The sequence below is a fragment of the Mobula birostris genome, chromosome 18 (assembly GCF_030028105.1).
Source record: "Mobula birostris isolate sMobBir1 chromosome 18, sMobBir1.hap1, whole genome shotgun sequence".
NCBI classification, from domain to species: domain Eukaryota; kingdom Metazoa; phylum Chordata; class Chondrichthyes; order Myliobatiformes; family Myliobatidae; genus Mobula; species Mobula birostris.
In genome coordinates this window covers 65936593-65959816 of record NC_092387.1, presented here as the reverse complement: position 1 = coordinate 65959816, position 23224 = coordinate 65936593, and the positions used below count along the sequence as shown (strand labels likewise).

The 23224-nt window shown below is 42.5% G+C and overlaps 1 protein-coding gene across 6 annotated transcripts in view; it reads left to right on the top strand.

The window, feature by feature from the left end:
• The first annotated feature begins 7935 nt into the window (after window positions 1–7935).
• The window catches only part of nolc1 (nucleolar and coiled-body phosphoprotein 1), a 39112-nt gene continuing 23823 nt past the window's right edge, over window positions 7936–23224 (top strand). For all 6 annotated transcript variants that reach the window (XM_072282854.1, XM_072282855.1, XM_072282853.1 and 3 more), the window contains exons 1-3: window positions 7936–8078; window positions 13672–13727; window positions 22799–22932. In XM_072282854.1, the coding sequence (XP_072138955.1) occupies window positions 7971–8078; window positions 13672–13727; window positions 22799–22932 (298 nt within the window). In that variant the 5' untranslated portion in view covers window positions 7936–7970. The remainder of the gene's footprint in view (window positions 8079–13671; window positions 13728–22798; window positions 22933–23224) is intronic.

Genomic DNA, 23224 nt, shown 5'->3' with positions numbered 1-23224 from the left:
AGGTGAAAATGAACCGATTTCACTACCTCAACAAGTTAGGAACTATGAAAAATTTGAAGGTGTCCACAATCATCTTGAATATTGCAATGAAAATGAAGATTTTGAGGGTGCCATCACAGATAGCATTATATGAAGGCAGCCCATTATCTACACAAGGTTGTCTGAGCTGATTTTGTTCATTGCATACCCTGGATGAATTCCCCTGTTGATAAATATTAGGGACTCAGACACAGTTTTATAGTACTGTAGTACTTCTGGTAGTTTTGTAATTTGTTCAGTATTTCATTTAAATACATAATTTGTTACTCAGTTTGTCTTTTTTATATTTTTTAACTATTTCCATGAAGCTTCAGTTAATTGAGGTAGCTGGTGGCGCAGTCACATCAGCGCCGGACTCTGAAGCGAAGGTTCTCGAGTTCGAACCCAGTCGGGCCGCTCCCGGGCACACTTTCCATCCGTGCCGGGTTGAGTGTCGAGTTCGCAACTCGGCCTCATAAAAAAAACTGCGCTGTGAGAAGGATGTGGGGGACCACTCACAGAATCCTTCCTCCAAGACAACCACTCGAAAATTGGTCGCCAAGGCTCTGGCAGAGTATGGCACACAAAAACCAAATTAACTGGGCTGAAATGTCCTGGTCCCAATGTGTCCCAAGTAACTGGAATCTACAACATTTATATTTATTGTGTTTATTATTATTGGGTTCTTCATCTGTCTTATGGGGGTGTGGCTTATTTGCCAGTCAAAATCCGCTTCCACTATATCAATTGTTAATAGGTCACTTTAAAAACTGCAACCACCATTGGTTGGTTTGTGTGCCATGACTCCAATTTTCTGTTCTAGGAGCCTCAAGGTCATAAAGTAGCACGTGCAGGAGGCTTTTTCTCTCTCTCTTTCCTTTGTCTCCACAGAACCATTGGAAAGGTATGTGCCGCACACACTTTTAGCTAAGTATCTATCTGTTGAATATTTAATTCTGTAGTTTGTGTAACTTGCGTAATCTTTGGTCAATTTTTTTACTGTTTGTAAATGAATGATTGATATGCTTATTCACAGTCAGTGATTTCTGTCTCACTCACCAAATCCGTGAACCTGCTTCCACGTTACATCAATGAAAGCACATAAAATGCTGGAGAAACTCAGCAGGCCAGGCAAAATTTCTGGAAAAGAGTAAACAGTCAACATTTTGGGTGAAGACCCTTCATCAGGACTATTGAAGTCTCTTCAACATTACATCATCTTATTGTGATTTTTTTTTGTACTGCTTCAGATCTGGAATAAATTTTCGTTCTCCTTTACACCTGTGTATTAGAAATGACATAAAACAATCTTGAATAGAATGTGGAAGTTGCCAAACTCAAAGCAGGGTGAGACTACAAAAAGAAGGCCCTTTTACAGATGAATGAACAGTTATTACAGTTTGTTTACATAGTAACACGATATCATTGAACCAGATTGGTAACAATGGGCATGTTCAGTCACATAATCCCCATTTGTACCAACTACATCCTTACTGATGACAGGAAGAAATTGTTTTTATCTGTGTAGAGGAGCAGATGCTCCAATTAAAGTTACAATATGTCATAAGTGTCACATTTTACTAATCAAATGTCTGAAAGATTCTTACATGTTTCAAGTTCCAAATGCATAGTTTCCTTTTTTCCTGTATTGGAAACATCCAGCACAGAATAAGGTTGAATAGCACTGGCATATCTCATGAAATTTGTTGTTTTGTGGCAGCAGTGCAATAATAAAAACTATAGATTATAATAAGTACACACGAAAAGAAATTAAATAAATCATACAAAAGAGAGGGAAAATATTGAGGTAGTGTTCATGGGTTTATTGTCCATTCAGAAATCTGATGGCAGAGGGCGAGAAGCTGTTCCTTAAATGTGAGTGTGTGTCTTCAGGTTCTTGTACTTCTTCCCTAATGGTAGCAATGAGAAGAGGACATGAACTGGGTGATGGGGGTCCTCGATGATGGATGCTGCCTTTTTGAGGTATCACCTTTTGAAGATGTCCTGGCTGCTGGGGCAACTAGTGGTCATGATGGAACTGACAGAGCTCACAACTTTCTGCCGCTTTTTCCAATTCTGTGCAGTGGCCCCTCGTACCAGATTGTGATGCAAGCAGTCAGAATGCTCTCCACGATACAGCAATAGAAATTTACAAGTGTCTTTGATGACATACCAATTCTCCTCAAACTCCTAATGAAATATAGCCTTCTTTGTAATTGCATCAATATGTTTGGACCAGGACAGATCCTCAGAACTACAAAGAATTTGAAGGTATCGACAATCATCTTGAATGTTACAATGAAAATGAAGGTTTGGAGGATGCAATCATCAAAATCATTATAGTCCATTATCTGCACTATATGTCTGCACTGATTTTGTTCATTTACAGACAATCAAAAGAACATGGTAGCGTAAATAAATGCCTGCAAGAAAATGAACTTCAGGATTGTATATGGTGACATACACATATTTTGATAATAAATTTACTTTGAGCTACCTCAATGTACTGATGACTGAAGCTTTCAAGACCATAAGAGCATAAGATCGTGAGACATAGGAGAAGAAGTAGGCCATTTGGCCCATTGAGTCTGCTCCACCATTCCATCATGGCTGATATATTATCCCTCTCGAACCCATTCTCCTTCCCTTTAATGGTCTTACTAATCAAAAATCTATCAACCTTCTAATATTCCTAATTTTCAACCTCTCACTGCTACGGGAGAAAGGTCCCACTTGCTTCAAAAAGACAACAATTATACCAATGTCCAAGAAGAATAATCTGGGCTGCCTTGATGACTATTGCCCGGTAGCACTCATATCTACAGTGATGAAATGCTTTGAGAGGCTGGTAGTGACTAGACTGAACTCCTGCCTCAACAAGGACCTGGACCCACTGCAATTTGCCTATCGTCACAACAAGTCAACAGCAGATGCCATCTCAATCGCTCTTCACATGGCTTTAGACCACCTGGACAACATAAACACCTACGTTAGGATGCCGTTCATCGACTATAGCTCAGCATTTAATACCATCATTCCCACAATCCCGATTGAGAAGTTGTATCTCCCTCTGCAAATGGATCCTCAACTTCCTAACCAGAAGACCACAACCTGCGTAGATTGGTGATAACATATTCTCCTCATTGACGATCAACACCGGTGCACCTCAGGAATGTGTGCTTAGCCCACTGCTTTACTCTCTATATACACATGACTATGTGGCTAGGCATAGCTCAAATACCATCTATAAATTTGCTGACGATACAATCATTGTTGGTAGAATCACAGGTGGTGACGAGAGGGCATACAGGAGTGAGATATACCAACTAATGGAGTGGTGTCGCAGCAACATCCTGGCACTCAACGTCTCTAAGATGATTGTGGACTTCCGGAAGGGTAAGACAACAGAACACATACCAATCCTCATAGAGGGATCAGAAATGGAGAGAGTAAGCAGCTTCAAGTTCCTGGGTGTCAAGATCTCTGAGGATCTAACCTGGTCCCAATTATCGATGCAGTTACAAAGAAGGCAAGACAGCAGCTATACTTCATTAGGAGTTTGAAGAGATTTGATATGTCAACAAATACACTCAAAAGCTTCAATAGATGTGCCGTGGAGAGCATTCTGACAGGCTGCATCACTTCCTGGTATGGGGGGGGGGGCGCTACTGCACAGGACCGAAAGAAACTGCAGAGGGTTGTAAATTTAGTTGGCTCCATCTTAGGTACTAGCTTACAAAATACCCAGGACATCTTCAAGGAGCGGTGTCTCAGAAAGGCAGCATCCATGATTAAGGACCTCCAGCAACCAGGGCATGCCATTTTCTCACTGTTGCCATTGCATAGGAGGTACAGAAGCCTGAAGGCACATACTCAGCAAGTCAGGAACAGCTTCTTCCCCTCTGCCATCCAATTCCTAAATGGACATTGCACCCTTGGACACTAACTCACTTTTTTAATATATAAAATTTCTGTTCTTTTGCACAATTTTTAATCCATTCACTATACGTATACTGTAATTGATTTAGTTACTTATTTATCATTATTATTTTGTTTTTTTTTTATATAATGTACTGCATTGTACTGCTGCTGCTAAGTTAACAAATTTCAGGTTACATGCCAATGATAATAAACCTGATTCTGACTCTAATGACTTGGTCTCCACAGCCATCTGTGGCAATGAATTGCACAGATTCATCACCCTCTGGCTAAAGAAATTTCTCTGCATCTCGCCACGTGAGACAATAATAAACCAATTACCAAATATTGACTTGCTACTATTCCTGTATTAGCCATTTAATGGCGAATACAGTTCAGCACAACACTGTGGGCCAAAGGACCTGTCCCTGTGCTGTGTCTACGTTCTCTTATGCTCTATGTTAAGTAAGGCACCTGCTAAGATGGTCTCCTCCCCAACAGGCTGTAATTTTACTTTCCCTTTTTGTTCTGCTCATTGTTCTGTCCTGCCCTCTTTTGTGCTAGTGAATAAAAGCCTGATTTCTGGTTGAGTAATGTGGCAATCCAAGAGGTATCATGAGCTGAACGCTGCGTTAATCCTGCTCACTGCATATTTTAAACTGCACCTTCAAGCTCCTGGGGAATGCCACTCACTTTTGCAACTACTGACAAGCCAAAGAGAATGACAGACAAGTTGAAATGCAAGTGAATTTGTTGGTATGGTTCCCGGGATAAAGAATTATGTAAATGGAAAAAGTTGGCAAACTAAGTTCAAGGTAAAATTGTAATCAAAGTGTGTATATGTTACCATATACCACCCTGAGATTCACTTACTCACAGGCATTTACAGGGAAAATGAAGAAATACAAGAACGTTTATGAAAAACTATACATAAATAAAGATTGCACAGTAGCTCAGCAGTTAATGCTCAATAGCACCAGTGACTGGCGTTCAGTTCCCACTGCCGTCTGTAAGCGGTTTGTACGTTCTCCCTCTGACCACATGGGTTTTCTCCAGGTGCTCCAGTTTCCCCTCACCTTTCAAAGACAGACCAGTTAGTAAGTTCACTTGGGTATGATTGGGTGATGTGGCTCGTTGGGTCAGAAGGGCCTGTTGCCGTGCTGTATCTCTAAATTAGACACAAGAAGTTCTGCAGATGCTGGAAATCCAGAGCTAAACACATATAACGATGGAGGAATTTAGCAAGACAGGCAGCGTCTATGCAGGGTAATAAACAGTCAATGTTTCGGGCTGAGATCCTTCATCAGGTATCGAAAGGAAAGCAGAAGCCAGAAGAAGAAATATATGTAGGGGAAGGAGAATAATTTGGTAGGTGATAGGTGAGAGCAAATGAGAGGGAGCCTCTCAAAGTCCAACCCTACGTCCCTGTCCTGAGAGGTGGAAATGTGTATGGTGAAGGCTGATCTCCTGTATGGTGGATACAATGAATTCCAGAAACATCGACTTTGGATAATGGAGACGGGAGGTCATCAAAGGCCTAGGCTCCACTGGAAGCTAAGGGCCCAAAAAGGAGAAGTGAGGAGGAAGTGGGTGGGTGGGATGGAGTTGGCAAAGGAAGAGGCTGGGAGGTGATAGGTGGAAAAGATAAAGGGCTGAGGAAGAAGGAATCTGAAAGAAGAGGACAGTGGACCATGGGAGAAGGGAAAGGAGTAGGGGCACCAGAGAGAGGTGATGGGCAGTTGAGGAGAAGCAAAGGGATGAAAGTGAAACTAGAATGGGGAATGGAATAGATACAAGGGGGACCAATATGGGCAAAAGATAACTCACGAAATTAGGGTTATCCAGTGAGTACTGTGATCTCTTTGGGTGGCAGGGTGTAGATGTGTCTCTACCTAAGAAGATGTAAGGCACTTCTGTCTGTTAGCTTCCAGGTCACCCTTGGGCAAAATATAGCACCTGCTTAGCTCCCCATTAGGGTTATGTGAAGCCATGGGAGCAGGTGGTGCATATCGCAAGTCCTCGTTCTGCCACCACTGACGCCAGGCAAACTCAGAAGAGTACTGATAATGGCTGGGGGTCACCCATCTTGAAAAGACACTGCCCAGAAGAAGGCAATAGTAAACCACTTCTGTAGAAAAATTTCCCCAGAACAATCATGATTGCCTACATCATAAGACACAGCACATAATAATGATAATGACTGTGATCTCTAGACACCCTCTAATAAGGTCATGGAAATATAATCAACGACAATTGATAAAATAGAATTAGATAAATCCATGAGAGATTTATCCATGATAAATCCAGGGGTATGCGAAAAATGCAGGGTTTTCGAAAGAACCAGACATGCACAAGGAGCCAAATGACCTCCATGTATCCTGTATCACTACATTTTGTTTGATGCACAGAAATGGTTCATCTGGTCCAGTGTGTGTTTATACACCACAGGATGTCAGAACGTCGGGAAGGAATCCAGCCCTGGCTGTCAATCCTGAAAAACTGTGCAAGGATTCAAGGGTCTGGAGACACAAGAGATTGTGCAGATGCTGGGATCTGGAACAAGCCACAAAGTGCAGGAGGTTCTCAGTGGGTCAGGCAGCATCTGTGGAAGGAAAACAACAGTTGTCGTTTTGGATTGAGATTCTGCATCTAGGTGCAGAAATTCAGGTCTGGATACTTCCAACAATTCGGTACCACTGATCTCAGTCATTGTCAGCCACGTTGTCACTCTTTTGGAGTCATAGAACAAAAGTCACAAAATCTAAAAGAATAAGAGAGATTTCCTTTTAAAAAAGCATGCTAATTATTTTATGACAATCTTATCCCAATTTAATGAGCACAATTACTTGTGCTTTATATCCCTCAACATATTGTACACCCCTGTTGCTGTGTCATAGTCATAGAACACTACACACAGAAAACAGGCCCTTTGGTTAATCTAATCCATACCAAACTGTTAATCTGCCTAATCCCATCAACCTGCACCCAGACCATACCCCTCCCATCTACGTACCCATTCTCTTAAAAGGTGAAATCAAAGCCACTTCTGTTCGCAGTTGATTCCACATTCTCATCACCCTCCGAGCAAAAGTTCAAAGTAAAATTTATTATCAGAGTACATACATATCACCACATACAACCCTGAGGCTCTTTCTCTACGGGCGTACTTAGCAAATCTATAGAACAGTAACTGTAAACAGGATCAATGGACAGCAAACTGTGCAAATGCAAATATAAATAGCAATAAGTAACATGAAATAACAAGATAAAAGAGTCCTTAAGTGAGTGCAGTTATCCCCTTTTGGCTGAGGAATAGTAATTGTTCCTAGTGAACCTCATGATGCAAGTCCTGAGGCTCTTGTACCTTCTACCTGATGGCAGCTGTGAGAAAAGAGCATGGAGTGGGTGGTGAGGAGCTTCAGTAATGATGTTGCTTTTCTACAGCAATGTTTCACATAGAAGTGCTCAATGATTGGCAGGGTTTTTACCTGAGATGCATTGGGCTGAATCCACGTTCCCCTTAAACATTTCACCTTTAACCTTAAACCCATGACTTCTAACTCTAGTCTCACCCAAACTCAGTGGGAAAAAAGCCTGCTTACATTTACCCTATATATGCCCCTCATAATTTTGTATACTTCTCCCCTCATTATGCTCTAAGAAATGAAGTCCTAACCTATTCAACCTGTAGTTCAGATCTTCAAGTCCTGACAACATCCTTATAAATTTGCTCTGCAATTAGGAATAAACTGGTGATTGTGGTCCATGAGACCAAATTTCAGCATTTACCCATCCAGCACAATTCAACTGGGCAGAATGGCCTTGGCGCAGTTTTACAGCGCATGGGCAATAGCCAACGCCGTGCGGCGGCTTCCAATTGCGCACGCGCAGTTCTGAGAGCCTCCTCGCGGGAAGAGGTGCTGTACTCTGCGCATGCTCGACGGCGCCCGGCGGATGTTTGAACCACGTGGTAACATGACTCCCGTGAGGCGGTGCGCACACGTCTGCGCAGTCGGGTGGCGGAGGAAGGGAAGATGGAGCCGCGAGCGGTGCCGAGTGACCTGTATCCGCAGGTCTATAGCTTCTTGCGGGAGAACAAGTTCGACAAGGCAGCTAAAGCCTTCCTGAAGCAGTCCAACGCGGTGAGCTCTCTTCCTAGCCGAATCCAGGGTTCCCCGCTATCCGCCGGTGCTAGAGTTGCGCCGCACGTGAGGCCGGAGAGCTCCATCTCCCCCGTGCGCGCCCTCGTGGCCTAGGCCGACCACGTGCGCGCGCTGTGTGTGTGTTTGTATATAGCGGGGGGTGGTGGTCGTCAGTGTGCACACGCTTAGAGGCTCCTAATGCCCACTTGTGCGCACCCCCACCATTTTTGCAGTGTACCCGCCCGCCAGAGGTAATTAAGGGTCCCGTGCACGCGCCCCAGAGTATTGGCATTCCACGTGCAGGTAACCCTCCCCCATTACTTGTGTGCGCACGTCCTCGAAGGGGCATTTAAAGCACGCCCCCCTCCCAAAAAAAATGTTGGTCCATTTCTTCTAAAGTTGTGGTTCTGTTGGGTGACTTCAACAGGGATACATGTTGATCATACTTAATAGGGTGGTTTTGTGGACACAGCCACTGGGTGCAAATGAAATCAGGAATAGGCTGGGCATAGTTTGGCCTCCCAAGCCGTCACTTCCGAGATTGGAGGTAGCAAGAGCAACTCAGTGGTGGTTAGTTGGTGAATTATTTGCATTACATCTCAGCTGGCATGGAGGTATGTCTGATCTCCATCAGTTAACTTCAGATGATTTTATTTGGAACTATTCAGTCTCAAGGCTCTAAATCATTGGGGTCAACTGGTGGGCTGTGTGAACATCCTGACAATTTTAGTGGTGTGCTCTTTGGTGCCGTCTTTGGAATGATGTTTTAAAGTAGGACCACCTTTTCCTTCTCAGGTGGACATAAATCATATGTCACATTTCAAAGTAAATTTATGATCAAAGTACACCTACCTAAGGTACAGACCTACTAGATAATAGAATAATAACTATAATAAAATTAATGAAACAACTTGGCCATTCAGCCAGTGTGGAAAAGACAACAAACTGCAAATACAGAGAGAAAGAAAAAAATAATCATAAGTTTTGAGCGCATGAGATGAAAAGTCCTTGAAAGTGAGTCTGTAAGTTGTGGGGACATTCCATTGATGAATGGGACAAGTGAAGTTATTTCTTTTGGTTCAGCTACCTTATAGTTGATGGGTAGTGATGGATCCTGAGCCTGGTGGCTTGAGTCTTGAAGCTCCTGTATCATCTTCCTATTGGCAGCAGTGAGAAGAGAGCATGATCTGAGTGGTGGGGGTCCCTGATGACAGATGTTGCTTTCCTGTAACAACACTTCATGTACACATGATCAATGGTGGGGGAGCTCTACCTGTAATGGACTGGCTGTGTTCACTACATTTTGTAGAATTTTTCATTCAAGAGCTTTGGTGTTTCCATACCAGGCTGTGATACAGCCAATCTGTATACTCTCCACTAACATTTATGTAAGTTTGTCAAAGATTTGGATGTCATAGCAAATCTTCACAGACTACGAGGGAAGTAGAGGCACTGCCCTGCTTTCATTGTAATTACACTTGCATGCTGGGCTCAGGACAGGTCCTGTGAAATAATAACACTGAGGAATTTAGAAGTGTTGACTTTTCAAAGACCCAGTCGATTCTCCTGATGTATTACTTAATACTAATTCTTAACTACTGCTTGAAGCAGTGTACATTAAAACTTTGTTTATTTACAAAGTGATGGTGAAACAAAATACTAGTATACCCAATGTCAGCCCAGGTATACCCATAACTGTAGCACTGCTGACCTGGTAATCACATCTTTCCTGTGATAGCATAGTCAAAACTGCACATCTGCATCCAAGCTAATAATTTATGTAGCTCATTTATTATCAAAGTATATAACCTTGAAATTCTTCAATTCTCTGGGTAACCATGAAATGAAGAAAGAAAAGAAAGTCAGCATGATGATCAGCCCCCAAGCCCCACCTGCCTGCAAAAATAACAAAAACGGATCAGGCACCCTCCTCCTGCACAAAAAACAAACAAAACAGATCAGGTACATCGACCCCCAAATCCCCTTCCCTGCACAAGAAAAATCGAGAAGATCGTGTGAAAAAACACAGAATTTAAAAACTATAAGACTGAAAAATAGAGTTGTAGTCCAAAGTCCACATTCAAGATGCAGAAAAAAACCTGGGCAACACTCTCTTGAGTGCAGTAGCAGGCTCTCCCATCTCCAGTACCAATCAATAGACAGGCAGTTGGCGCTCACCCTCTGCACTTGCTTCGATGCTTCAACTTTCCTTGTTGCTTTATAGTTCAAGTTAAGTGGCTTTTTATTGTCATTTTGACCACAAACTGCTGGTACAGTACACAGTAAAAACAAAACAATGTTCCTCTAGCACCATGGAAACAACACAAAACTACACTAGACTAAGTGAGACAACAAAAGGCTACGCTTAAAGGCATCCGTTGGTCTTGCGAGACCATGGATCTGCGCCTGGAAAGTCTTCACTCTCCAGGGGGCAGGCCTGGGCAAGGTTGTATGGAAGACCAGCAGTTGCCCATGCTGCAAGTCTCCCCTCTCCACAACACCAATGTTGTCCAAGGGAAGGGCATTAGGACCCATACAGCTTGGCACCAGTGTCGTCGCAGAGCAATGTGTGATTAAGTGCCTTGCTCAAGGACACAACATGTTCCCTCGTCTAGGGCTCAAACTCGACCTTCAGGTAGATAGTCCGATGCCTTAACCACTTAGCCACGTGATCACTCAAGGCTACACTAGACTACGTAAAACAACACAAAAACTGCACTAGACTACAGACCTACACAGGACTACATAAAGTGCACAAAACAGTCTAGGGCAGTACAATAAAAAACAAGACAATAGGCACAGTAGAGGACAAATTACAATATAATAAATGATGTAGATGTCAGTCTAGACTCTGGGTATTAAGGAGTCTGATGGCTTGGGGGAAGAAACAGTTGCACAGTCTGGCCGTGACAGCCTGAGTGCTTTGGTATCTTTTGCCAGATGGCAGGAGGGAGAAGAGTTTGTATGAGGGGTGCGTGGGGTCCTTCGCAACGCTGTTGGCTTTACGGGTGCAGCGTGTGCTGTAATTGTCTACTGGCGGGAAGAGAGACCCCAATGATCTTCTCAGCTGACCTCACTATCCGCTGCAGGGTTGTACGATAAACTCCCTATTCTGGTATTCTGTGCCACTGAAGGCAAGTATCTTGTATGCCACTTTAAACAGGTTTGTGCTGTTGCCTCAGAGATGCTTGGTAATGTGTAACCACAGTCTTTATGTTCCTCAGAATTCCTTACTATTCATTGTATATCTGTTGGTGTTGTTAGTCATTCCAAAATGCACTATTGACAGTATTTTTGGAATTAATTTGTATATATCTGCACATACAGTGCACGTGCGTGCGCGCACTGTACACAACAGATTTTCATCAGTTATTTCAAGAATGTGATTCACCAACTTTCCACGATGTTTACATTTTTTACCATTCCCATATCTGTTGGCTGCACCAAGGATGTTGTATTGGCAGGTAGAAAATCCAGCTGGGTGTTTCTCAAACATTCTATATTATGGTGTGCTGCACAATTGTAAACAAGCAGAAGAACTTTGCTTGATTTCCACTGTAGGTCCCTATCCCAACTCATTAGCCATTTCTTTAAAAATTTGGACATCATCCTTGCATTCTTATTAGCACAGTACTCAATTGGTAAACTATCCATTCTTAGCCCCTTAAAGCATTGCAGTTTAACTTTTTCCCCAATCATCAACAAATTCTTTTTTATCAGTTCCTGATATATTTGCACAACACAGTTGTGATCCATTGCTTTCTTTGAACCTGATAGTGTTGCGTGTTTGTAGCAAAGGGATCCATTTGGCATGGTAAATAAAAGGACTGTTTCATAGGCTTTGTAGATACCTGTAAAAAATTTTGAAGCAAGTCAAGTTTTGTTGATTTCCATGTTTCTGCTCTTACAGCATCAGTACTACCTTTCTCGCCATGTGCTTTCTTGAATTTAATGTGTTGCCTCCATTTCATTGAGACAATCAACCATCTGTTGCTTTAAAATCTTCATGACCCAGCTACTTAGGGAGCTCCTCTGACTTGATATTTTAACATTGGCCCACTGACATGCACACCTCATCCAGTTACAATGAAAAAGTATTAAGGGCCTCTTCAACATCTGGATCCTTCACGCTTCTGTTTTTGCAATGTTCCCTGTTGTTCCTCGAGTAATGCCCTTTCTTGGTTTATCTTGCTGATGTGTCAAATGTGCAATTGTAAATTTTGGTACTGCAGTCATCTCTGCCGGCTGATGATGATTGGTGTTAGTTACGTGGTTGGCTTTTAATTTGATCCGGTAGGGTAGTTTTTTGGCTAATGTCAAATATTTTTGTGGCATCTTGGGAAGGGTTTCTGAATTTTTTAAAAGTCAAAATTAGAAAAATGTATTGAAAATCACTCCTCTCTGCTTTCTGAATCGGCATCCATGGGCCCAAATGTATATATTACATACCTAGAGTATGTAATATATACATTTTTTACCCAGAGAGTGGTGGATATATGGAATGCTCTGCCCCAGAAGGCTGTGGAGGCCAAGTCTCTGGATGCTTTCAAGAAAGAGATGGATAGAGCTCTTAAAGATAGCGGAATCAAAGGTTATGGGGATAAGGCAGGAACTGGATACTGATTGTGGATGATCAGCCATGATCACAGTGAATAGCGGTGTTGGCTCGAAGGGCCGAATGGCCTGCTCCTGCACCTATTGTCTATATGCATATAGAAACCTTGCAGTATCTCTCTTGTCAATTGCATGGGCAATCCTTGGCTGATGTCTTTTGCTTATTGCCATGCTAAAGTTGGATCCCAGTTTGTCAAATCTCTTACTAAAGTACTACATCGACCATTTCCCTCATTGATACTGCTCCAAACATACAGACAAATTAGACAAAACCTGCTTACTATCCCTGGGCTCCATGGTAGTGTAGCATTTAGTCCAACGCTATTACAGCTGAGAACGTTGGAATACAGTTCTGGCGCTGTCTGTAAGGAGTTGGTACATTCTCCGCGTGATCGCACAAGTTTCCTATTGGGTGCTCTAGTTTCCTCCCCCAGGCCAAAGGGGCTAGGTTATATAGATAGGTTGCTGGGCAGCATGACTTATTGGGCCTGTTCTACACATAAATAAAATAAATTTCTATTTATTTTAATTCCAAATAAATTGAAATTAATAAATATATTTCCTGCCTTTGCAAATACTGATTAATCCAGTTGCTTTTCACAATTTTTCCTGCCACTGGTGGTAGACATCAGTGACCAGGCTTATCCCTGCTATAGTTCTTGAATAAAAGTACCATACCCATTGTCTTCCAGTCTCTGCCAGCCACCATTTCTCTTAGATTCCTTCAAATCAATGATTGTTTCAATTTAACACAAGCTACCTTATTAAATTAACATAGGTTTTTAGTAGTATAAAGATGTATGGAAAGCTTCCATAAAATGAAGTAAATTGGAATTGCCCAACTTAATAATAAACTATTTATTTAGATTTGTAGAACATTACAGCACACTACAGGCTTTCAACCCTTGAAGTTGTGCCAACCTTTTAACCTACTCGAAGATCAATCTAACATTTCCCTCCTTTTTTTTTTGTCTTTTAGAAAATTCCGGATATAAAGTCACCTTCTCTTGTGGACATTTTTGACTTTTGGGTGAAGTAAGTTCTAAATTTTGGTTTTCATTTCATCTTTGATTTGTGTCTTTTTCTGGGACTACAACGGAGAAACAAGCACTTGAGCCCACTGCCCACGCTGACCAACGAACTCTCATTTAGACTAACCTAAATAGATCATCTCATTTTATTATCCCCTCATTCCAATTAAAGCACAGCTTTTATTAAGATTACTTGGAGAGGATTCAAAGAAAGTTCACAAAAATGATTCCGAAAGGTCATAAGATAAAGGAGTAGAATTGGGCCATTTGGCCCATTGGGTCTGCTCAGCCATCTCATTATGGCTGGTCCAATTTTCCTCTCAGCCCCAACCTCCTGCCTTTTCCCTGTATCCCTTCATGCCCTGACCAATCAAGTATATATCAATCTCTGCCTTAAATATACTTAAAGACTTGGCCTTCAAAGAAAACAACTTCTCTACATCGACTCTATCAGGGCCTTTCACCATTCAATAGATTTCAATGAGGTCACCCTTTATTCTTTTTAATTCCATTTGATATAGGTCCAGAGCCATCAAATGCTCTTATATGACAAACCTTTCAATCTTGGAATCATTTTTGTGAACCTCCTTTGAATCCTCTCCAATTTCAGCACATTATTTCTAAGAGGCTCAAACCTACTCACAATACTCCAAGTGAGAACTCACCAGTACTTTATAAATTTTCAACATTACGTCCTTGCCTTTATATACTAGTCCTCTTGAAATGACTGCTAACATTACATTTGCCATCCTCAGCACAGACATAACCTGCAAATTAACCTTTAGGGAATCCTGTACAATGACTCCAAACTCCCTGTGCAACTTTTTTTTTTTGCATTTTCTCTCCATTTAGAAAATAGTCAACCCTTTCATTTTTTTGACCGAAGTGCAGAACCAAGCTCTTCCCGACACTGTATCCCATCTGCCATTTCTTTGCCCATTCTCCTGATCTGTCTAGGTCCTCCTGTAGCCTCTCTACTTCCTCAAGACTACCTGCCCCTCCACCTATCTTCATATCATCTGCAGGCTTTGCAACAAAGCCATCAATTCCATTATCCAAATCATTGACATAATGTAAAAAGAATCGGTTCCGGCACAGGCCTCTGTGGAACACCACTAGTCACTGGCAGAAAAGGCTCCCTTCATTCCCACTTGTTGTTTCCTGCCAAATCAGCCACTGCTTTATCCATACTAGAATCTTCCCTGTAATACCATGGGCTCGTAGTTTGTTAAGCAGCCTCATGTGTGGCACCTTGTCAGAGGCATTCTGAAAATCCAAGTACACAATATCAACAGATTCTCCAGATTTAGCAGGCAATATTTTCACTTGAGGGAACCATGCTGACTATGGCCTAGTTTACCATGTGCCTCCAAGTACCCTGAGACCTCATTGACTTCAACACCTTCCTAACCACTGAGGTAAGACTGGCAGTTCTCCCTCCTTGAAGAGTGGAGTGGTATTTCCAATTTTCCAGTCTTCCAGAACAATTCCAGAATCTAGTGATTCTTGAAAGATAATTGCTAATACCTCCACAATCTCTTCAGCCACCTCTTTCAGAATTTTGGGGTGAAAGCCATCTCGTCCAGGTGACTTATCTACCTTCAGACCTTTCAGTTTCCCAAGAACCTTCTGTCTAGTTATGGTATCTTCACACACTTCATGCTTCCTGACACCTGGAACTTCCACAAGCAAAATACTTATCCAGTTCATCCCCAATTTCGTTGTGTTCTATTACTACCTCTCCAGCAGTATGGAATGAGCTGCCAGACGAGGTGGTAAATGCGAGTTCTTTTTTAACATTTAAGAATAAATTGGACAGATACATGGATGGGAGGTGTATGGAGAGATATGGTCCGTGTGCAGGTCAGTGGGACTAGGCAGAAAATGGTTCGGCACAGCCAAGAAGGGCCAAAAGGCCTGTTTCTGTGCTGTAGTTTTTCTATGGTTTCTATTATTTTCCAGCGTTCAATATCCACTCTCGCCTCTCTTTTGCACGTTATGCATCCTCTTTAATATTATTGGCTAGCTTACTTTTGAGTTCCATCTTCACCTTAATGATGTTTTTATTGCCTTCTGTTGATTTTTTAAAAGCTTTGCAATCCTCTAACTTCCCACTAAATTTTTCTGTATTATATGACCATAACACAAAGGAGCTGAAGTCGGCCATTCGGCAAATTGAATGTGCTCCTCCATTTTATCATGAGCTGATCCACTCTCCCATTTATTCCCACTGTCCTGGCTACTCAGGTACCTATAAATCTCTGCCTTAAATACACCCAATGACTTGGCCCCCACTGCCGCCCGTGGCAACAAATTCCATAGATTCACCACCCTCTGGCTAAAAAAATTTCTTTGCATCTCTGTTCTGAATGGGCGCCCTTCAATCCTTAAGTCATGCCCTCTCGTACTATACTCCCCCACCATGGGAAACAATTTTGCCACATCCACTCTGTTCATGCCTTTCAATATTTGAAATGTTTCTGTGAGGTCCCCCCTCATTCTTCTAAACTGCAAGGAATACAGTCCAAAAGCGGACAAACATTCCTCATATGTTAACCCTCTCATTCCTGGAATCATTCTAGTGAATCTTCTCTGAACCCTCTCCAATGTCAGCACATCCTTTCTTAAACAAGGAGCCCAAAACTGCCCACAGTACTCCAAGTGAGGTCTTACCAGTGCCTTAGAGCCTCAACATCACATCCCTGCTCCTATACTCTATTCCTCTAGCAATGAATGCCAACATTGCATTCGCCTTCTTCACCACCAACTCAACCTGGAGGTTAACCTTAAGGGTATCCTGCACGAGGACTCCCAAGTCCCGTTGCATCTCAGAACTTTGAATTCTCTCCCCACTTAAATAGTAGTTTGCCTGTTTATTTCTTCTGCCAAAGTGCATAACCATACACTTTCCAACATTGTATTTCATTTGCCACTTTTTTGCCCATTCTCCCAATCTATCCAAGTCTCTCTGCAGACTCTCTGTTTCCTCAACACTACTGGCCCCTCCACCTATCTTTGTAACATCAGCAAACTTAGCCACAAAGTCATCTATTCCATAATCCAAATTGTTGATGTACAATGTAAAAGGAAGTGGCCCCAACACGGACCCCTGTGGAACACCACTGGTAACTAGCAGCCAACCAGAATAGGATCCCTTTATTCCCACTCTGTTTCCTGCCAATCAGCCAACGCTCTATCCACGTATGTAACTTTCCCGTAATTCTATGGGCTCTTATCTTGTTAAGCAGCCTCGTATGGCACCTTGTCAAAGGCCTTCTGAAAATCCAATTATACAACATCCACTGCATCTCCCTGGTCTAGCCTAATTATAATTTCCTCAAAAAATTGGAATAGGTTTGTCAGGCAGGATTTTCCTTTAAGGAAACCATGCTGAGTTCTGCCTATCTTGTCATATGCCTCCAGGTACTCCGTAACCTCATCCTTGACGATCAACTCCAACAACTTCCCAACCACCGATGTCAAGCTAACAGGTCTATAATTTCCTTTTTGCTTCCTTGCCCTCTTCTTAAATAGCGGAGTGACATTTGCAATCTTCCAGTCCTCCAGAACCATGCCAGGATCTATTGACTTTTGAAAGATCATTGCTAATGCCTCCACAGTCTCTACAGCTACTTGCTTCAGAACACGAGGGTGCATTCTATCTAGTCCGGGAGACTTATGTACCCTTAGACTATTCAGCTTCCTGAGTACTTTCTCTGTCGTAATTGTGACTGCGCACATTCTCTTCCCTGACACCCTTGAATGTCTGGTATACTGCTGATGTCTTCCTCAGTGAAGACTGGTGCAAAATACTCGTTCGGTTCCTCTGCCATCTCTTTATCTCCCATTACAATTTCTCCAGCATCATTTTCTATAGGTCCTATGTCTACTCTCGTATCTATCTATATCTATCTATACCTGTCTTTTACTCTTTATATTCTCGAAAAAGCTTTTAGTATCCTCTTTGATATTATTTGCTAGCTTCCTTTCATAGTTCATCTTTTCCCTCTTAATGACCTTCTTAGTTTCCTTTTGTAAGCTTTTAAAAACTTCCCGATCCTCTAGTCTTCCCGCTAATTTTTGTTTCCTTGTATGCCCTCTCCTTTGCTTTAACTTTGGCTTTGACTTCTCTTGTCAGCCACGGTTGCATCCTTTTTCCATTCGAAAATTCCTTCTTTTTTGGAATATATCTGTCTTGCACCTTCCTCACTTCTCGCATAAACTCCAGCCACTGCTGCTCTGCCATCCTTCCCGCCGGTGTCCCTTTTCAGTCAACTCTGGCCAGTTCCTCTCTCATGCCACTGTAATTTCCTTTACTCCACTGAAATACCGACACATCAGATTTCGGCTTCTCTTTCTCAAACTTGACAGTGAACTCAATCATGTTATGATCACTGCCCCCCCCAAGGGTTCCTTCACCTCAATCTCTCTGTTCACCTCTGGTTCATTACACAACACCCAATCCAGTACAGCTGATCCCCTAGTGTGCCCAACAACAAGCTGTTCTAAAAAGCCATCTCGCAGACATTCTACAAATTCTCTCTTTTGAGATCCAGTGCCGACTTGATTTTCCCAATCCACTGGCATGTTAAAATTCCCCACAATTATCATAACGCTGCCCTTCTGGCAAGCCTTTTCTATTTCCTGTTGTAATTTGTAGTCCACATCACTGCAGCTGTTAGGAGGCCTGTATATAACTGCCATCAGGGTCCTTTTACTCCTGCAATTTCTTAGATCAACCCATAAAGATTCTGCACCTTCTGATCCTATGTCACCTCTTTCTAATGATTTAATATCATTTCTTACCAATAAAGCCACGCCACCCCCTCTGCCTACCTGCCTATCCTTCCGATACATCGTGTATCCTTGGACGTTCGGCTCCCAGAGACATGCATCCTTTAGCCACGTCTCAGTGATGGCCACAATATCATACCTGCCAATCTGCAGCTGTACGACAAGGTCATCCACCTTATTCCTTATGCTGCGTGCATTTAAGTATAACACCTTAAGACCAGTATTTGGTGGTACTTGCTTTGATTGCACTACAACTCATCCCAATGGCTGCAAATTTGCCCCATCACCTGCCTGTCCTTCCTGGCATCTTTACTGCTCACTATCTTAGATTTATTTCTGTTTTTGCCCTCCTCCGCTCTATCATTCCAGTTCCCATCCCCCTGCCAAATTAGTTTAAACCCTCCCTAACAGCTCAGTTAAACCTTCCTGCCAGGATACTGGTCCCCTTCGGGTTCAGGTGTAACCCATCCTTTTTGAACAGGTCATACTTCCCCCAGAAGAGATCCCAATGATCCAAGAATCTGAAGCCCGCTCCCTGCACCAGTCTGTCAGCCACGCATTCATCTGCCTACTATTCTTGCCCTCGCAAGCACATGGCACAGGTAGCAATCCTGAGATTACTACGTCGGAGGTTCTGCTTCTCAGCTTCCTTCCTAACTCCCAGAAATCTCTCTTCGGACCTCCTCCCTTTTCCTATCTATGTCATTGGTACCAACATGTACCAAGACAACTAGCTGCTCGCCCTCTCCCTTCACAATATTTTGGATCCGATCTGAGACATCCCGTACCCTGTCACCTGGGAGGCAACATACCATACGGGTATCTCTATCAGGCTCACAGAATCTCCTGTCTGTTCCCCGACTATGGAATCCCCTCTGACTACCGCATTCCTCTTCTCCCTCCTTCCCTCCTGCACAACAGTGCCAGGCTCAATACCAGAGACCCGGTCACCGTGGCAGTCACCTGTCAGGTCATCCCCCTCAACAGCATCCAAAACGAGATACTTGTTGCTGAGGGGGGCAGCCACAGGGGTGCTCTCCACTGTCTGGGCATTTTCCTTCCCTCTTCTGACAGTCACCCAAACCTTTGGGTTTTATTTTGGCTTTGACTACTCTTGTTAGCCACGGTTATGTCATCTTCTCTTTAGAATACTTCTTCCTGTTTGGTTTCTGTATATCCTGTGCCTTCCGAATTGCTTCCAGAAATTCCAGGTGTTGCTGCTTTGCCATCATCCCTGCCAATGTTCTTTTCTAATCAATTCTGGCCAGCTCCTTTCTGGTGCCTCTAATTCCCTTTACTCCACTGCAATACTGATACATCTGACTTTAGCTGCTGCTTCTCAAATTCCAGGGTGAATTCAATCATATTATGATCACTTGCTCTGAAGGTTTCTTTTATGTTAAGCTCGCTAATCAATTCTGGTTCATTGCACACACCCAATGCAGAATACTTAATCCTCTAGAGGGCTCAACAACGAGCTGCTCTACGAAGCCCACCTGTAGGCACTCTAGAAATTCCCCCTCCTGTAATCCAGCACCAACCTGATTTTCCAATCTACCTGCATATGGAAGTCCCACATGACTATGTTAATATTTCCCTTTTGACGTGCATTTTCTATTTCTCAGTGTAATTTGAAGGCCCCATCCTTATTACTGTTTGGGGGCCTGTGTACAACTCCTGTCAGGGTCCTTCTACCCTTGCAGTTCCTTAGCTGTATCCACGATTATTCAACTCCTTCCGATCCTATGTTACCTCTTTCTAATGATTTGATTTCATTATTTTTTACCAACAGAGCAATGTCACCCCCTCAGCCTTCCTGCCTGTCCTTTCGATACGATGTATATCCTTGGATATTATGCTCCCAGCTAAAATCTTTCAACCATGATTCTGTGATGCCTACAACATCTTTCCTGCCAATCTGCAACTGTGCTGCAAGTTAATCTACCTTATTCCGTATATTGCTTGCTTTCAGATACATGACCTTCGGTCCTGTATTCACCCCTTTTGATTTTGTCGAACCTTGCTCAACCTTTTGATTGCTAACTTTATCTGTGGTCTTCCTAACTTGTGCCTCCACAACCTCTCCACAAGCTGTCTGGCACTGTGGTTCCCACCTCCCTGCAACTCTAGTTTAAACCCTGCCATGCAGCATTAACAAGCCTTTCCACTAGGACATTACTTCCCCTCCAGGTGCAAATTGCCCCTTCTGTCCAGGTCTCATCTTCCCTGAAAGAGAGCCCATTCATCCAAAAATCTAATGCCCTCCTTCCTACACCAACTCTTCCTAGTTCTGGCCTCACTAGCACGTGGCACGGGTAGCAATCCTGAGATCGCAACCTGGCACCTAACTCCTTGAATTCCCTATGCAGAACTTTGTCACTCGTCCTACCCATGTCATTGGTACCTATATGAATCACAACTTCTGACTGTTCACTCTCTTACTTAAGAATGCTGAGGTCTCAATACGTGATATCCTGGACCCTGGGGCTCGGGAGACAACATGCCATCCGGGAATCTCGTTCTTATTTCCCCTTCCTGCTGTCACCCAGTTTCCTATGTCCTGCAGCTTGAGATTATGGGATTGAATGGCTTGTCGTAATCAAGAGTGATTGTTGGCTCTGGGCCTGTATTCACTAGAATTCAGAAGAATGAGGGGTGACCTCATTGAAACCTATTGAATGGTGAAAGGCCTTGATAGAGTTGATGTAGAGAGGTCGATTCCTTTGGTGGGAGAGTCTAAGACCAGAGGATGCAGCCTCAGAATAGAAGGGTGTCCTTTTAGAATGGAAATGAGGGATTTCTTTCGCCAGGCAATGGTGAATCCGTGGAATCCTTTGCCATAGGGAACTGTGGAGGCCAAGTCTTTAAGTATATATAAGGCAGAGATTGATATATTCTTGATTGGTCAGGGCATGAAGGGATACAGGGAGAAGGTAGGAGGTTGGGGCTGAGAGGAGAATTGGATCAGCCATGATGAAATGGTGGAGCAGCCTCAAAAGGCCTTATTCTGCTCATATATTTTGTGGTCTAAAATACAGTGTGGCCAGTTAATCTCTCAGCATTCACAAAATTGTGATGGAGGAGGAAACCTTTGGGCCTGAGGGAACAACTCAACACGGTCTCAGAGCTCTCTAGCACCCTTGACAGTTGTCCCTGTTTAACATAGCAACATGTGAAGGAATTTCTCTATTGGTTAGCTACTGACCAAATGTTCCATCCACTTACTGCTGTCTTTGTCATGGGTGCCATTGTGCTATTCGGGCAAGTCTTTCCTGATGGTACTTTGCAGATTTTTGTTGTTTGAAATAATTTTTTTCTTACTAAACTTAATTATGTGAAATTCTTATGGTTTATGATTTAATAATAAACTGTAATAATAATAACCACTCAAGAACTTGATTCTGAATGTTCTGGAGGTAGCAATATGGATTGGTAAACTGACTGCAATGTGTATATAAAGGAAAATAAATATGGAGGTATTGAGTGTTGGAAATAAAAATTGAGATACTCAACAGATCAAGTGGCATACAAGGGGGGAATGGAGTTAAAGGTTCAGTTTGACCTCCTATCAGATGTGTTGAATTAGGGAGAAAATGGATGATGAAGGGTCTTGGCCTGGAAGATCAACTGTTTATTCCTTTCCATAGATCCTGCCTGACCTGCTGAGTTTCTCCAGCACCTTGTGTGTTACTTTGAGTTTCCAGTATCTCTAGAATCTCGTGTGATAAAGAAAATGAATGTGCTTTTATGTTTCAATGCATTAACTGAAAAAATTCATTAGAATATGAATGCAATACAATTGAAATAACCTTTCAAAGTCAAGGTTCTGGTGGAAACATCTTCCACTGTGCCTTGTGCATTAAGCATTTGATTTGACTGCTTAGTTTAGAGGGCCCCTAATTTCCTGATGAATCATTTATTGAAATTAGCAACGTAAAGGCATTTGCCATCAGGCTTGTCTTTGGAATCCAGCCCTAACTCCCTTGAACTTGAATAATTTGTTGCCTGTCCTTTTCACGAGTCGGCTGTGTTGCTGTGGTTGTGGAGTTTCAGAAGGACAGTTTAGTATTGTAGATGTATTTATTAGATGTATTTCCTTCTCTAAATGGAGCTCATCAACATTTTGGGGTTCTGTAACATTTTGGTCCTGGCTGTTTTATAACAGGAGTTGTTGTAATCCTTGAACAACTGTTGGAAATCTTGTACCCTCCGTGCTGAAATTGTATCAGTGGAAATGTTCTGTAGTGCGTTATTGATTGTTTCATTAAAACTTTTCTACAGGTCATCAGGGAAAGCGAAGAAAAGGCAGGCTGTACCTAACGGTCCTCCTGCAAAAAAGGCCAAGAAAGATGTATCTTCCAGTAGTTCAGACAGCTCGGACAGCTCTGAGGAAGAACCTACTCCAAAGAAGCCAGGTATTTCAAAGCATGACAGACTTTATTTTTAAAAAAACACACTTATAGATATGCACATGGTTTCAGCAGGCACTGCTTGATAATCATTTTTGAGAATACACAGTTGATACACGATAAAGAGGAATGAATTCATCCAGACTGATACTTGACTCTGGTGCACAGTGGAATATTAGTAAGGGTTAGAAGATGAAAAATGTTGTAACGTAATCTACAATTCAGCTGCTGGGTCATTTGTCAAGTTACGTTCTATGGGGAAAATAGCCATGATTTCAATATCTGAATCATATTTATT